This window comes from Humulus lupulus, chromosome X (assembly GCF_963169125.1).
Source record: "Humulus lupulus chromosome X, drHumLupu1.1, whole genome shotgun sequence".
Lineage (NCBI taxonomy): Eukaryota > Viridiplantae > Streptophyta > Magnoliopsida > Rosales > Cannabaceae > Humulus > Humulus lupulus.
The window spans coordinates 212,716,388-212,731,580 of NC_084802.1; the positions used below are offsets into that span (position 1 = coordinate 212,716,388).

The following is a 15,193-nucleotide window of genomic DNA, read 5'->3' on the forward strand; positions in this document are numbered from 1 at the left end:
GTATGTGAGGAAGTGTGACAAATGCTAGTGCTTCGCCAAGATTCAATGAGCTCCTTCTAATGAATTGAAGCAGGAGCAAAGTACGTGGCTATTGGTCATCGGGAATAGACTTGATCGTTCAACTTCCAACTGGTCGTGGGGGAGTAAAGTATGTTGTGATTGTCGTGGATTATTTAACGAAGTGGTGCAGGGCCAAGCCACTGGCGATCATCATGTCAAAAAAAGTGTTTGATTTTGTGTTGAAGAATATCATCGTTGCCAAAGAAAACTGTATTTGATAATGGGACACAATTTGATGGTGAACACTTCTCAAGCTTTTGTGTTCCCCATGGAATTTTGCAAAGTTTCTCCTCATTTGCACACCCACAAATGAATGGACAAGCTAAATTATCAATTCTAACAATCCAGGCCTCCATTGGTGATACAACATTCTCACTGGCCTATGGCTATGAAGTTATGCTACCAGTGGAAGCAGATATCCAATGGACAAGATAAATTATCAACAAGACCCTCAAGAATGCTTTGAAAAAACACCTTAGAGAATAGGAGTGTTCATATAAACTGCAAACTGTGGTTTGGAACCAAACTGCACTGCACCAAACCGCCAAAAACCGTAACTGGTGAAACCGTTTTCGATGGTTTGGTTTAACCGGGCCGCTCAACTTTAATGGTTTGGTCACGGTTTTTAATTTTTTAAAACCAATTAAACCATATCAGACCGTGATTTTTTCTAAAATAAATAGTTTTTAGAAATGATGGTTCAAAGGTTTGAACCCCTACACTTAAGTTAATATAAAATCTACCAATCTATCAAAGCCAAAACAATTTAATTGTTTAGGATATGTTTTTAGTAGTATTTAATACATGCACAAGTTTCCAAAACTAAAAAAGAAAAATGTAAAGTCCCACATTGTTTAGAAAGTAAATATTTCTTTTTCTCACTTCTATAAAATGATTCAAAATACTTACACTTACAACAACAAAGACAATGAGTTTGTTGTAGACTTTTATCGTCTTAAAAGTAAAGCTAAAATTATTATTATTATTTAAATACAATTATTTTATAATAAAAAAAGTTTACCAAACTGCACCAAACTGTTTATTTATGGTTTGGTTTTTCATTTTAAAAAAACTACATGAGCGGTTTGCACCAAACCAAACCGTGTACACCCCTATTAGAAAAGTAGAGGGGGCATGGGCAAACGAGGCTTTCAAGGTGCTCTAATTGTATAGAACAACAATCTGAACCTCCACTGGAGATACAACATTATCACTAGCCTGTGGCTATGAAGTTATGCTACTAGTGGAAGCAGATATCCAATCTCACCGAAGGATTACCTACGACTAAGAGTAAAACCAACTGCTACTCGTCGAATCTCTTGGGTGGTTTAACAGGTTGGGCGGTTTAAAATTTGTTAGGGTTATTCGGGTAGCGTTTTTTGGTAGGTTTTCCGGTTTAATTAGGGCATGTTGCAAAAAATTTTGTACAACCCTATCGGTCAATATGGCAAATGACCTGAGACTCCTTACTCCTAAGTCACTTAGGGGTATATAAGGTATACATACATAACAATGGGATATATTACAAAATTAAGTGTAATATATGCGAAATTGGTTCACAGGACTGTCAAAAGTTCAGGGGAAAATTTTAACAAACCATATATTTTAGGGGCACAATCTAGTAGTATTAAAAGTTCAGAGTGCAAAAATGTTATTTATTCTATTTTTTATAAAGAGATATAAACATATTATTAAGTGGAAAAAATTGTGATTATATTACCAATCCATTTTTCTCACCTTTTGAATTATCATTTTCATTCATGCAAGTTAATCATAATAATATATTATTGAGAAACAAAATCTCACCCTGTCTTTATTGTTTTCAAATCATTTTTTCTTATTATGATTTTTTTTAAAAAAATCAATTCAATTCAATTGAATTTCATATTATTTTTTCATTGTTCAAAAAAAAAAAAAGAATTTTATATTATTTCACCTATCAAATTAGACATAGGATGATACTTAAAGAATGAGAAGTACCTAGTAAACAAACCAAATCTGAGAACTATCAAATCAGATTACATTTTAAACTAAAATTCTTAACATAAATGGGGCAAATAATCGAATTACTTTCATATACATGGTTAGATGTGTTTATTTATCGAAAGAAATAATAATTCTTTTAATACACCAAATATACTTAAAACTAAAAGTAATAATGTGCTAAAACCAAGTACAGAAGAACTATGTTAAAAATAAAGACAATCGGTATATATATATATATATATATATATATGTTGTGTTTGCATCGAAAGGGCAGTCCAAAAACACATTGAATTTTACAGTCCTTATAGCTTCATTAAATTCGTAAAGTTTGTGGAATTTAATGTGTTTAATAATCATCAATCATCAAGATAATAACAAACGAAAAATAACCACTTTGCAAAAGTTTTAAAAAGGAAAAAACAACAATGTGATTGTGATCAACAAACGACAACAAACAAGGCATTTGACCAAAAAAAAAAATGAGATGAACACCCAAAAAATAAAGGAACCATCAGAAACCCTAAACCCTAGAAAAACAGTTAAGCTTCAATCATGATTAAGCCTTCATTCTAGGAAAGTTTCATCATCTGGTTCCTCCTCAACTCTAAACCTCATAAAAAACATAACACAGCAGACTTCCCAAAAATAGAAAAAAAAAACCCATAAAGTTCATGAAGCCTACCCCAAGAATCAGATAGCTCACAATGATTTTTTGCTTTCCCCTATCTATGTCATCTGTAAACTGTAATACCCTGATTCAGGCTTATAATCATCATCCCAATTTAATCCTTTATCCAGCTAACTAAACAGAGTTACGCCAGTCAAAAAGTGTTATACAAAATCACCTAAAGAAAGCTAGGAACATGTATGTAGGAAATCACCAAAATGACATGCAACAGACAATTAGGTGACAGTAAGACAGTCCTGCATTATTTTCAAACAAAATTTCTAATCACCCCTTAAGTTGGTGGTTATGTTTAGTTGGAGGATAGCGCATGTATGAGAAAAGGATGCACTTATTTTTCCTGGAAAAGAATCTCCAACCCTGTTTTACGCATACTGTCTAAATTGGTTTGCTGAAGTATGAACACGATGACGCTGTCATTGGATTTCTTTATCCTATTGCTAACAAAAATTAAGAGTCAATTAAGCTTTTGGTTTTGGAGTGAAAGACCGAAATGCAGAAAAGAATAATAAAAAAAAGGGTTTAGCCGGTAAGACTTAATCATATAAACAAAAGAACCTCCCTACATCAAAATAGTGCAAAAACAAAAAGTTTATCCTAAACAGAACACCAAAATGTGTTTTTCAAGAGGTATCATAAGTTCACTCCAGTAAATACAGAACATTCAACACTAGGATTTACCAATAGCACGCTTGTTAAGGCCATGAAAGAAACGGTGCTTCTTCCTCTTTGAATGTCTCCGAGTATTCTTTGACACCACGTAAGGGACAAACTGAACCTGCACATAGTCAATCATTGTTTCAATCTTTTCCCTTTTAAAACAAAGAAAATTCGTCTAGAAAACAAATGGCAATAAATAAAATAAAGAACACACAGATAGGAAACCTTTGAATTGTTCCGTATGCCGAAATCTTGAAGTTTGGCCTTGTCATCTAGTAGCTTCTCGTTCTGGTATGATAGGCAAGAATTTGCCCATACATGCTTCCTGCATGTCCAAATTAATTATTATTAATCCGAACCATTTTAAACGAAACACAACAAAAGTAAAGAAAATGACATAAATAAAGAAAAACAACAAAAGTACAATAAACAACACAAGTACAAAAACAACAAAGTAGAAAAACGACACAAGTACAATTAAAGAAAATTGTAGTTTTCCCTTCAAAAACAATTGTTTATTCAGTCAGAACAATTACCAAGACTAGACTGTTTAAACAATGATAATATTCATGCCTAATCAACCAAAAAAAATGCGGAGCAAGCATCACCATGCCTAAATAAACCAACAAGAGAGGAAAAAAGAGTAAATTCACAAAACTAACCATGAAATATGACGGTGGCCCATATTGGATTGCTCCACCTCATTTACTTTTTGCTTGATCGCAAGCTTAAGATCCTTGACAGTAGCAGAATTCATCACTGCCACATCTTCCCAAAATAAAAATATTTATAAAACAGATGTTCTTCAAGACGTAAATTACATGCTTTTGAGAAAATGTCAAGTCGAAGATACTAGACATGGGAGAAATAAAGTACCAAAAGAAGTGTCATCAAGCTTGAGGACGGCGACACGCATGGCACTGCCCAATTCGAGGCTTATGAGGGTATCTACATCCAATAAAGTCGGCTTATTGGAGACATCAGCCAGAATTGGATCTTCCAGAAGAGCAGTCAGTGTTGACATCAACCTTGCCTTCTTTATACTTTGACTATTGTAACTTTCAATTTTCACATTCTCTTCTTCCTTTGCACTCGATTCTATCTCCATCGGACTCAGCGGTGAAAGAAGAAACCCAACTTGAAATTGCAGGATCTCTGACTCTCAGTTGCCTGAGATTACCTGGGTGTTAATTGTGTAAAAAGGAGTCTGTACAACGGCCAGTAGAAAATTAGTCAAATGGGCTCTTGGGGAAATGATCAACTTTAGTGTTTTTGATATAGCAGTAAATTAGAGTAAAAAATGTGCTGTACCAGATCACCTAAGAGAGCATGGAACATGTAAGCAAACAAGTATTGGGCATGCAATACACACAATCAGGTGAATGTAAGGCAATCCTGAATTATATTTAGACACAATTTTATCCAACAGAAAAATTATAAAAGGCAAGATCTCCAACAGAGCCATACTGTCTCCCAGAGCTTACAAGAATGGCTTAGAAATCTACCATCTATAAAAGAATGAATTATAATAGTCCTCCGCAACTTGAACAAAAATGAAAATTAGTCACAAATGAGATAAATCAAAGTTCATTTTGTATGGTAACATGGCAGTAAATCGTCAAAACTCTCATAAACTTAACGTAAGACTCCTGACTTTCCATGCTTGTCATATGGTTTACCTTCTTAGGATCACTTAAAACTTGATAAGCTTCACCAAGTGCCTACAATGCATGTATCACTAATAAATTAAGTGCAAGAAGGATTAAAAAAAGTACAACAACAGAATATTCAATTAAAGCACACGTATCAAGAAATTATTCAACATATAATCAATAATATTCACACAGTCATTTTATCAAACATCATATATGCCAACTACAACAATATCATATTGCCAAAGGTTGAACCCTAAACATACTTTCCCATATTAAAAAACATCAAAGACATATTCAGAGAACAGAATCCAATGACCCTAAATATAAATTTGTACATTCTACCAATTCCCAATAATCCCATATGTAAAATTATACATCATTGAGAGAGAGAGAGGCAGAAGAAGAGGCATCGTTAGGGTGAGAGAGAGAGGCATTTACCTACAGCAGCGTCGATCGCGGGCTGCTGATTGACCGGCAATATTGTCCAAGGAAATTTCTTCGATCGCGGGCTGAAGAGAAAGAAGAAAACAGGGGAGAAAATGTGTTACATATTTTCACTTGTGTAATATGATGATTTTATTTTTAAAAACTATGAACCAATCACATATTACTGTGTGCCCAAATTTTATCAGGCTTTATATTATTTATTCATATTTTTTAGTTTGTAATTAATATTTTCGGGTCTTCAAAATTTGATGAAATGAACGCCAAAATAAATTGGTTACATAAATACAATAGGAGAATTCTACGGTAGGGTTTCAAAAAAATTTTATTGGTGGGTTCTTTTATACTTCTAATCCATGAATAGATTTTGACTCTATTTTTTTTAATGAGCATATATATTGTAGTTATTTAGAGCAAATTACAAATTTTCAGAAAATTCGGAATAATTAACAATGTCAAAAACTAGGTTCAAACATGTTGTTTTCCACTCGCATAAAAAAATTAGTCACGCGTGCACCAACTTATTTTTAAACTAGTTTTCGGCAATGTAAATTATTTTAAATTTTCTGAAAATTTACAAGGTGCTCTAAATAACTACAATATACAGTAAAAAAAAAAAATCGCGCCGAAAACTGTTTACAGATCGAGAACAAAAAATAACCCCACCGATACGGCTCTTTTTGAAACCCCTACCTTAGAAATTTCCAATACAATAACCCGTTCTTAATAAAATACTTAAGTGACTAAAAAAACATGTCATTAATAATGTTTTTTTTTTAAGAATCAACGATACAACACACGTTATCTTTTGTGTTGCACTTACGTCTTACTATCGTTTTTCGCGCGAGGATAGTTAGAATATTAATTTTTTAATAATGGTACACATTGTAGTTATTTAGAACATCCTACAATTTTTTGAAAAAATATAAATAATTTATGGTACCGAAAATAGAATTCAAACAAATTATTTCACAAACTTTTAAAACTTTATTTTCAACGCTATAATTTTTTTAGAATTTTTCGAAATTTTACATGATGTTGTAAATAACTATAATTTACATCATCATAAAATCTAAAAAATTAAATTAAAATTCTAATCATCCACGCGCTGAAAATAATCGTTAGGTTGTAGGTACAACACAAAACATGTGATGTACCATAGATTTCCCTTGTTTTTTTTAAATGACAGTTTAAAAACAAATCTCCTTACAAGAAGATTAACATAGGCATAAAACTCCAAAAGAAAATTAATAATAAACTATGTTAGTAAAAATCTAGTTAAATTGTAGCTAAAAAGCCTCTTACCATTCGAGAAGATGACTTTGACAATCTACCATAAAAATGACACACAACAAATAACCTTTCAAAGGATTAAGAATGACAATAGCACCCACAATCAAGTGAAGACAACACCAAAAAAAACAAAAACAAAAACAGCCCTAAACGCTACTTAAACAAAGAATCAAACCCAACAAAATTCACCATAAGAATAAACCAAAGTATTAGATCTGTAACCACAAACAAAACAAAATAAATAGGAGGGCAAACAAAATAAAAACAAAGAACTATCTCAGCAACAGAGAAAAAAAAACCCCGCCTCATACTCCAGTTGAAACCCCAACATAGAACCACTCGACGACCACTCTTTTACCACGAACCACCTAAACCTAGATCTAAGCCCCTAACGCCAAGAGATCCCTAAGACCATGAAAATGCCACAAGGAGCCATAGACACCATATCTCGCTCCCATGAAGCTCAAGAGTTGCAACGTCTATTCGTACGTTGGCTTCCATGTCTGATGACAACCACGCAACCAAGATGTTGTTAAAAGCCACCCACAAACGCCATCACCAATCTTCTCCTCTTAGCCAAGCACACGAGACACAACCACAGGTCAGCAGCAGCCATGCCGAGAGGAGTGGAAGAAAGAGAATGGTAAAAACGAGAGAGAATAAAAGGCGTTTATAATTAGTTACCTACTTATTAAGTCATTAATAATGTTATAAAGCCAAAAAAATTAAAATTAAACCATTTATCCTCCAGTAAAAATTGAATACCAATTTTTTTGGAGACTTTCATTAGTTCCAAAATAAAATGAACTTGCAATTTAAGTAGACATGCACATTGGCAAACTTGTTCTCTTCCAAAAAGTATTAGCCTCGCATAAATTAACACCAAATTTTTAAAATTTAACAATCGAGGGCCAGAATCTAATAGATTACTAGTTTCTGAAAATGAATTAAAATACAACCCAAAACATGGATTGCTTGCATAAATAACTTTGAGCACATCATGCCCTAATCCTATTTTGTACAAGAAGTATCAACAGTTCTTTTTACTGCTTCCATCTTGGAGTATCTACTCTTGTAAAACCGATTTCGAGTAATCCCACAAAGTACTAGCCAAATGGGCAAATCTAATTCAAATCCTTCAAGACCAATGATCAGACCAACTGCCTGATAAACGCCAGGCTAGCACTTGTCCACCTCCAAATCACAAATCACCCTGAAACCGTTGACCTATTTCGTTTCGTAATAGCTCGAGATATTCCTGCACATTTGAAATCATAACAAAAAGTTCAATTATCACACCATAGAATAAGCTTGGACTACACTCGTCACAATTCAAAAGATTCAACCTAAATCAAAGACTACTAACATTAACAAGGCTCTCGTTGCTGCACAGCTCATCAACAAGTCCTTCAGGGCCACTTTCAATGCCAGATAACCGAAGTGAGTTTTCAACTAGTGAATGAAAAATGTCTTCCGGTGGACTCATGTTTTCAATCTTTTGAGTCACTGATTGAAGGTCATCCTAAAAGAAAATAAATAAATAAAGGTAAAATAACAGTTTATAGTCTGGACATATTCTACCTCAGTGAACAGAAACTTCCAAAGTATTGCCAACAATTTCCGTATACAAAAACAAAAACAAAAAAAACCAATGGCCAATACTAAAATCTATATTAACAATTTTGTACTTGGGTGTGTGAATGGATTAGATAATTGGAAAAAAAGAAGACAGCAGGTTTCTCTTGTGGATTAGATAATTTCACAATCAATCTAATGAAGTATAACATTTGGAAAAAGCAAAATAAGATCTCCAAGCTAGAAAGTTCTAATAAGATTTAAAGTAGCATACAAACCTGTAAATCCTGGTCATTGTTCTCACATCCACTTAAATTCCTTTGATTGTACTGTGGCAATGCTTGGGGCTCCACAGCAGAGACTGGTTGTGGAGCAGTTGGCCCTGTACTTCCAAGGGCTCGAGACACAATGGGCATCATTTGTTGAAACATCCTTGAAAAATCGAGTCCACCACCTTGGCCTCCCATTCCTGTAAACATGTTTCCGACATCCTGACTGTCGACCTGTTGAGCGATTTGATTTACTACATTTCTCATTTGTGGGCTTTGTGTGAACTGCTGCAACATATTCCTCAAGGCATCTGGAGACCCCACACCAGTTTGCTCAGAAACGCCTGACAGCATACCATTCAGAGCAGGACTTTGCAGAACCTGAGACATAACGCTTGCCAGATCATCTTGGCCATCAGAACCTAGCCCACCCAAAGGCCCACCATCTCTGGCCAGCTGAACCGCAGAGGACGGTTGTCCTGAAACCTGTTGGTTGGTTCTCACTTGCTGATTTTGATTAGTGGAACTACTAGTAGTGCCACTGTCTGCACTTTGGGCCAGTGGTTTTTGTAGCTGAGTTCGGGCACGTCTCTGATTTAATCATTGAAAAAAAGTTGCACTAAGCAATCTAATTGTAGTTTAATGGCAGCAACAGTTTACCCATGAAATTAGCAAAGTAAACTAATGTACAGCAGCCAAATCCAAGACATAGTTTAACAAAGTTGGATCTATCAGTGTAGTGAACCAAATAAAAAAAAAATCATTTAGTTCAACTTATATTATATGACCAATTAAAAATACGATGAGGGATTGATTTACCTTGCGTTCCAAACCTCCAAGTCCTAATCCAAGAGGAACAACTTTAGCAGCATCATTTCCATCCAGCTTCTCAACATCCCTAGGACTATTTTCTTTATGATCTTCTACATCCTTCTCCATTTTTTGTCCACTGGCAGAACTCTGAGAATCTTTATAGGAGCACGTCAAATCATCTTTTAAATCAGAAACAACACCTGCATCCTGAAAATACCAATTTGATTGTTCTCAAGTTAGGGTTAGGGCCAGTCCAAACCCAAAATACTACTCAAATGAAATCAAATAAATGAAGGTTCTCAATCCAGCATGTAAAGTGTACCTCACGGGCTTGTTCTGGTATACACCCAAGGGATGAGACATTGGATTCCCCATCTACATTAACTGCTGGTGTAATACAATGCTCAATCTCTGCATCACGACTACCGGAGGGAACATGTGAGTTCTGATTATTCGTATCTTCTTGACCTGAAAGCAAAAATAATCAGCTAAGGAGCATAGGGTTTTTTTTCCAAGGGATATGTTATTTTATTCAAATCAGCAATATGAACTATGAAGTTCAGCTACCTGACTGAACCAGGTTATCTCCCTGCATGTTACCAACTAAATTTCTAATTTGTGAATTTACTTCTGCTAAAAGAGAGGACAGTGAATCAGAGTTAGTAGCTGGCTGTGAAGCAGATGCACCTGGAGCAGAAAGAACAGTGGCAGGATTCACAACACTAGACAATGCAGAACCAGAAGGGCGTGGTGGGGCAGCAGCAGTAATTATATTTCTAACAGGTGTCACACGTGATGCACCTGAATCAGCAGAACCAGTTCCTCCACTGCGGCGTTCTCCCTGCAGCCCGTCTCCATTAGCACCCTGCGTACCAACTGCAGAAACAATTGGCACAACCAAGACGCCTCATTACAAGCATTATTAGATTACAGAACAGAGTCAACGTGCAGGGCAATCAAATTTTGTCTTACCAGCATGTATATGAATGTTTACATTTCTGGGGGCATTTCCAATGCCGGCAGAACCCAAGGTCATGGGATTCAATTGAGGGGCAGACCCACTAAAGAGAGAGCTTGTTTGAAGGGGAAAAGGCTGCAATGTAGAAAAGATCAGTCACGCGCTCATCTTTTAGAAGGTTTAGAGCTAATAAAACCACCAGAACTGGTTTGTCTCACAAAAAAATATCCCTCAGTTGAAATCATGCACGTGGAACAACAATCTAAATCATAAGAACAATTTCAAGATGTCAAACACAAGCAATAGAAAAGCATAGATGCCAACATATGAGTATATCTTAATTCTCCACTAGATCCCAACTAATTCTGAATAGCTACAACCAGAGGAAATCTTTTTACAAACAACTTCCAACTTACAAGTACTTCTCAATCCAGACAGTAAAGGACAATAATATGAATCAATAACACCCACATTGTCCGACGCCACTATTATCAATTATTCATATTGCAATACGCTAAAGAAATTTGTTTTTATAATGCCATCAAGGGTCAGTCTAAGTGAGGGAAAAACAAAGACAACAATTCTGTATTTTTAGTATGACCTAAAAGACAAAAGGAAGAAGGTAACCTACTCTAACCATAGGCAAGCATTAACAAACCTGAACCATTATAGGGTTAGGCCCTGATGGAGAAATATAAACAGCAGGTCCAGCATTTACAATAGATTCTGCCTGCATGGAAGAAAACATCAAATTAAATGACTATCACTCAGATACTTAAATACATGAAGAAGTGATAAGATAAGACCATACAGGAGTCTGCCCCATCCGCAGAGTCAAAATAGTACGACCAAGCTCGAGAAGAAGAGTGCCTAAATGTTGCATTGCAAGACCCACTTGCATCGACTCTGTCTGGATTTGACCTCTCACAGTAGGATCAGTAGATTCTCTATCCTGCTCCAAGCGCCCTGCAATATGCTACAAGGTTGCAGCAAATTACAAGAACACAAATCAGAAACAAGAGAAAAGTGTGAGTAGCATATAATGCAATCTTAGTCCGTTTTAGCAAATGAGACTAAAAATTAAGTGGCATTAGATATTGTTCTTTATGCAAAAGAAGTAGAAGAAATCCCCCATTTATAAGGGCCACGGTTTCCTTTCTTTTAACTTCTTTATTTGTTGTCATTCAATAGTCATAATATTGAAAAATAAATTAAAATCAAGTTGAATTCAAATCAAGAACTGAAAAATGTAATGCAAAATGCTTCTTGATATTACAGATAATGCAGCAACTGCATGAGTGCTCAGCAGCCGTTCTGCTTGACGTAGAACAATGCTCAACGCTTCTGGTGTATGTAACCCCTGGGCATTAGAAGGCAAGTCCACCCTTGGTAGATCTCCGGTACTGATTGGAGATGAATTTGGCTGGTAACCTACATTTAGCATAAAAAGTCATTTAGCACCTTTTTTTAAGAAAAGAATAACATAATAGTTGTTCTAAATTAATCACCAGTTTGTGAAAAAGTCTGCTCCATGCGATTCATAAACTCTGAAAGAGTAGTCAAAGAGCCTGGAATTGGCTGAGAAGAAGAGAAGGAAGTTGTGAGTAATAGTCACAGTTAAATGCATGACACAACAAAATATCAATGAGAATAATACCGTATTTAGTGAAGGAATAGGTACTGATGCAGTAGCAATAGGGATTTGCAGAACTTGAGGCAATGGAAACCTAGGGAATGCCTGCCCAGACTGTGGTTGGTTTCCTGCTTGGTTCTGACCACCAACATTAACACGAATCCCTTCTGTTCCATTTCCTTGGGCAGTACCAGGATTACTTGACTGTAGATACCAAAAACAAGAATGGATCATAAGTACCACATTCGTGAGACATTAGTACTTTCTTGTTAAACTCATTTAGTCCATTCAAGGATTCAGTTACTTTTATCTTCAGCGCCACGTCTACAAACATTTCTTGCAAAGAAGATATGACAATGTTGAAGGATTTTTTAAGCAACATGGAAAAAAAGAAGAAGATTAATATGTATAGCGGTGAATGTCTTAAATTGCAACTTAAATAAAGGGAGAAAGAAAAGAAATAAAGAAATCATAACAATACAATGATAAAAGAAAAAGGGAAACAAAAAACACATTCCAAGACAAGTAAATAAATCAATTGACAGTATCAGACGCACATAATCATTAATTTTATGTTATTGTAATTTTAAGAACATTTATGCTCACCATACTATTAGACTGTGCAGTGCCAGTAGCATTAGCCATAGCCTGGTTCTGGTTTCCAATACCAATAGAATTCAGAACTGCCCCAATTACCTAAAGGAACAGCAACATTGAATATTGAGCTCCTAGGACCCAATGAAAAAGGCTTTGAATGAAAATTAAATATTGAGATGCTGCAACAATAAATACACCCACCCGACTAAGGTCAGGAACCATCCCTTCACCTTGATCCCCAACATTAAATGTCCCGAGAACTACACTGTGTGAAATTTGTCCAACACGGTTACGAGAAGCACCCGCATTGGCATCATTTGCTGCCAAATCATTCAACCACAAAATGTGTAACTAACAACGAATAAGCATTCTTTCCTGACAATAGACTAAAATCCTGATACGCTACAATAGAAACAAGCCTCAGAATCAGCACCTTGATTGTTATTATCCCCATTAGTTTCACCAGTACTTGTACCGGAGGAATTTTGAGACTGTGCTGGCTGCCTTTCAACTAGATGAAGTGTATGACCATTTTCCACGTCTATGATTAGTTAAGGGATCACGTGTTGCAATAAACAAGCAAATGGGGAAGACAGAAATACCAGAACTGTGAGTAAAAGCTCTACGCCCAATGTCAAATAATAACAGTTTGCATGAAATGTCAACACGATACACCAAACCAACCAAGGAGCTAACTAAAACTGAATGGAAATTAAGTAGGTGCTGGAGTTCTCATATACACCAATTTCAAATATTCAAATTCCAAGCACGCATAAGTAACAATCTAACAATTCATCTCCGTGATAATCAAGCTTTCTACAGGATCTAGAAAACAGTAACCATTTTACAGCACACCAGCTTACACTATTATTTGTTCAAATTTTTAGAAGTCACTTTGCAATATAACAATACCTCTTAACCTAGCAAATGTATTTAAAAACAATGTTCACAATCCATTTTGCATTCCCTGGACCCTGGTGATGCATCCAGTACTCTACTACTCGGATCAAAATTGGTAAGTACACACATTACACATAAACACCTAATTTGTTAGGATACGGTACTCAGAAAGAAGATGCTCATCTTTTAAGACCTTTCCCCTAAAAATCAGCCGTTGCTGACCAACTGGTAGGCCAGTTTCATTAGCTATCTTCTCCTTAAACGACAAAACAGACATCTGAAATTACAAAATCCTGAAGCAGTTAGTTCGTGGTGAAGTAAGATTAAACAAAACGCATAACTGTAGAGTAACATCATCATCTTCTTCTTCTTGTACGACTTACATTTTTATCAACTCGAAAACTGTAAATCTGCGAGTCTAATGTCTTGATACTGATTTCCACAATAGAATCCGAACTATCCATAGTAGTATTGATAGTACTGGAGCCTTCACCGGAGTACTGATCCGCCATTACTTTTCGATTCCTTAAAATACAAAAAAAAACACACGCACAGTCAAGTTTCTAGGGTTTCCCAAAGAAATCCTACACTAAATCATAGCTTTCGATTATAAAATCATCAAGGATAACATCCCTAACAACCCTTACAACAAATAATAAATTAAAGATTCAAGTATCGATCTCAAGTACCAAAATGAATCAAAATTAAGATTGAGAATGATCCACACAGTAATCAAACAAAGAAATGAAACGAACCTGAAGTGGAGTGGCCGATATCGGAAGCGATACGAAGCAGAGCAGGAGACTCAAACGGCTTAATCGATTAAACTTTAGAAAAACGCTTTGTGAAGATGAATATTTTGAGAGTGAGAGTGAGAGAGATAAGATTATCGGAGGAATGAGCTTTTTTTCTACCTTTTTCTTTGTTGGTTTATGGGTTGGACCACGATAACACGCTTAGATAGTTCCAGAAGAATCTAGATTATCTGGGGTTTGCTTAACTCCTAAGATTGAACCTTCGTATGTGACGGTCGGTAAGTGAAGAGAGAAAGACGATATTTTCTTTTGGTCTCCTCTTGTGTCCCTTAAAACGACATGTCGTTTGTAATAATTGATTATTAAAAGATTCCTCCTCTATCCGAAATAGAAACTTGACTAGACAAGTCAACACATGTATACCCTCTTTTCTAACTAATACTATCATATTAAACTACATGTCGTTTAGTTACGGATGAAACGACATTTTCTTTACCATGAGTTTCATTTTTTATATTTTTTGAGAAAAACTTGGCCTCATAGCTTGAGTGAACATGAGTTTCACTTAAATAAAAAGTTATCTAGTAATAAAACACGTCTCTTGGTAAGCCTAATGAGCTTTACTTTTGGTGTTGGTTTTTTTAAAACGTGCTTATTCATCCTACTTTTGTTTTATATTTGTATAACTCTTATTGTATTGTTATAAATATTAATTAAAGCACAATCAGATCACCATTTTAATAGTGTAATAAAAAAAAAATGAAAATTTTGATGAATTTTGTAGGTAGATATAGGTATACCTAATGAGCTGGAGAATACACATTTAAAAAAAAAAAAAAATTTTAAAAAAACTAATATCAGATGACAAAATAATGGCTGATTTCCATTTTTTACAGGAGCAACATATGAG

General features: G+C 35.2%; 2 protein-coding genes across 6 annotated transcripts; both read right to left on the bottom strand.

Annotated features, from left to right (window-relative positions):
* Positions 1-3,274: 3,274 nt before the first annotated feature.
* On the bottom strand, positions 3,275-5,822 carry LOC133804839 (U11/U12 small nuclear ribonucleoprotein 25 kDa protein-like). 3 transcript variants are annotated; one of them, XM_062242963.1, is made up of 6 exons: positions 5,485-5,798; positions 5,071-5,112; positions 4,268-4,598; positions 4,054-4,159; positions 3,617-3,716; positions 3,275-3,509 (listed from the first exon to the last, which is right to left on the bottom strand). In XM_062242963.1, the coding sequence occupies exons 3-6, from the start codon at positions 4,497-4,499 to the stop codon at positions 3,402-3,404; spliced, it is 546 nt and encodes a 181-aa protein (XP_062098947.1). In that variant the 5' UTR covers positions 4,500-4,598; positions 5,071-5,112; positions 5,485-5,798; the 3' UTR covers positions 3,275-3,401. The 3 variants fall into 3 exon arrangements, with proteins under 3 accessions (XP_062098947.1, XP_062098948.1, XP_062098946.1); XM_062242964.1 differs by lacking the exon at positions 5,071-5,112 and having other exon boundaries at positions 4,054-4,150; positions 5,485-5,822; XM_062242962.1 differs by lacking the exon at positions 5,071-5,112 and having other exon boundaries at positions 5,485-5,797.
* Positions 5,823-7,603: 1,781 nt separating this feature from the next.
* LOC133804484 (ubiquitin-like domain-containing protein CIP73) lies at positions 7,604-14,565 on the bottom strand. Of its 3 annotated transcripts, XM_062242636.1 has the most exons (19): positions 14,284-14,565; positions 13,912-14,053; positions 13,688-13,805; positions 13,062-13,169; positions 12,830-12,948; positions 12,638-12,727; positions 12,056-12,235; positions 11,907-11,976; positions 11,675-11,829; positions 11,210-11,374; positions 11,057-11,128; positions 10,413-10,533; positions 10,242-10,316; positions 10,008-10,127; positions 9,763-9,908; positions 9,447-9,647; positions 8,637-9,218; positions 8,150-8,305; positions 7,604-8,041 (listed from the first exon to the last, which is right to left on the bottom strand). In XM_062242636.1, the coding sequence occupies exons 2-19, from the start codon at positions 14,038-14,040 to the stop codon at positions 7,985-7,987; spliced, it is 2,664 nt and encodes an 887-aa protein (XP_062098620.1). In that variant the 5' UTR covers positions 14,041-14,053; positions 14,284-14,565; the 3' UTR covers positions 7,604-7,984. The 3 variants fall into 3 exon arrangements, with proteins under 3 accessions (XP_062098620.1, XP_062098621.1, XP_062098619.1); XM_062242637.1 differs by lacking the exon at positions 10,008-10,127 and having other exon boundaries at positions 10,128-10,316; XM_062242635.1 differs by having other exon boundaries at positions 10,008-10,316.
* Between the last annotated feature and the right edge of the window lie 628 nt (positions 14,566-15,193).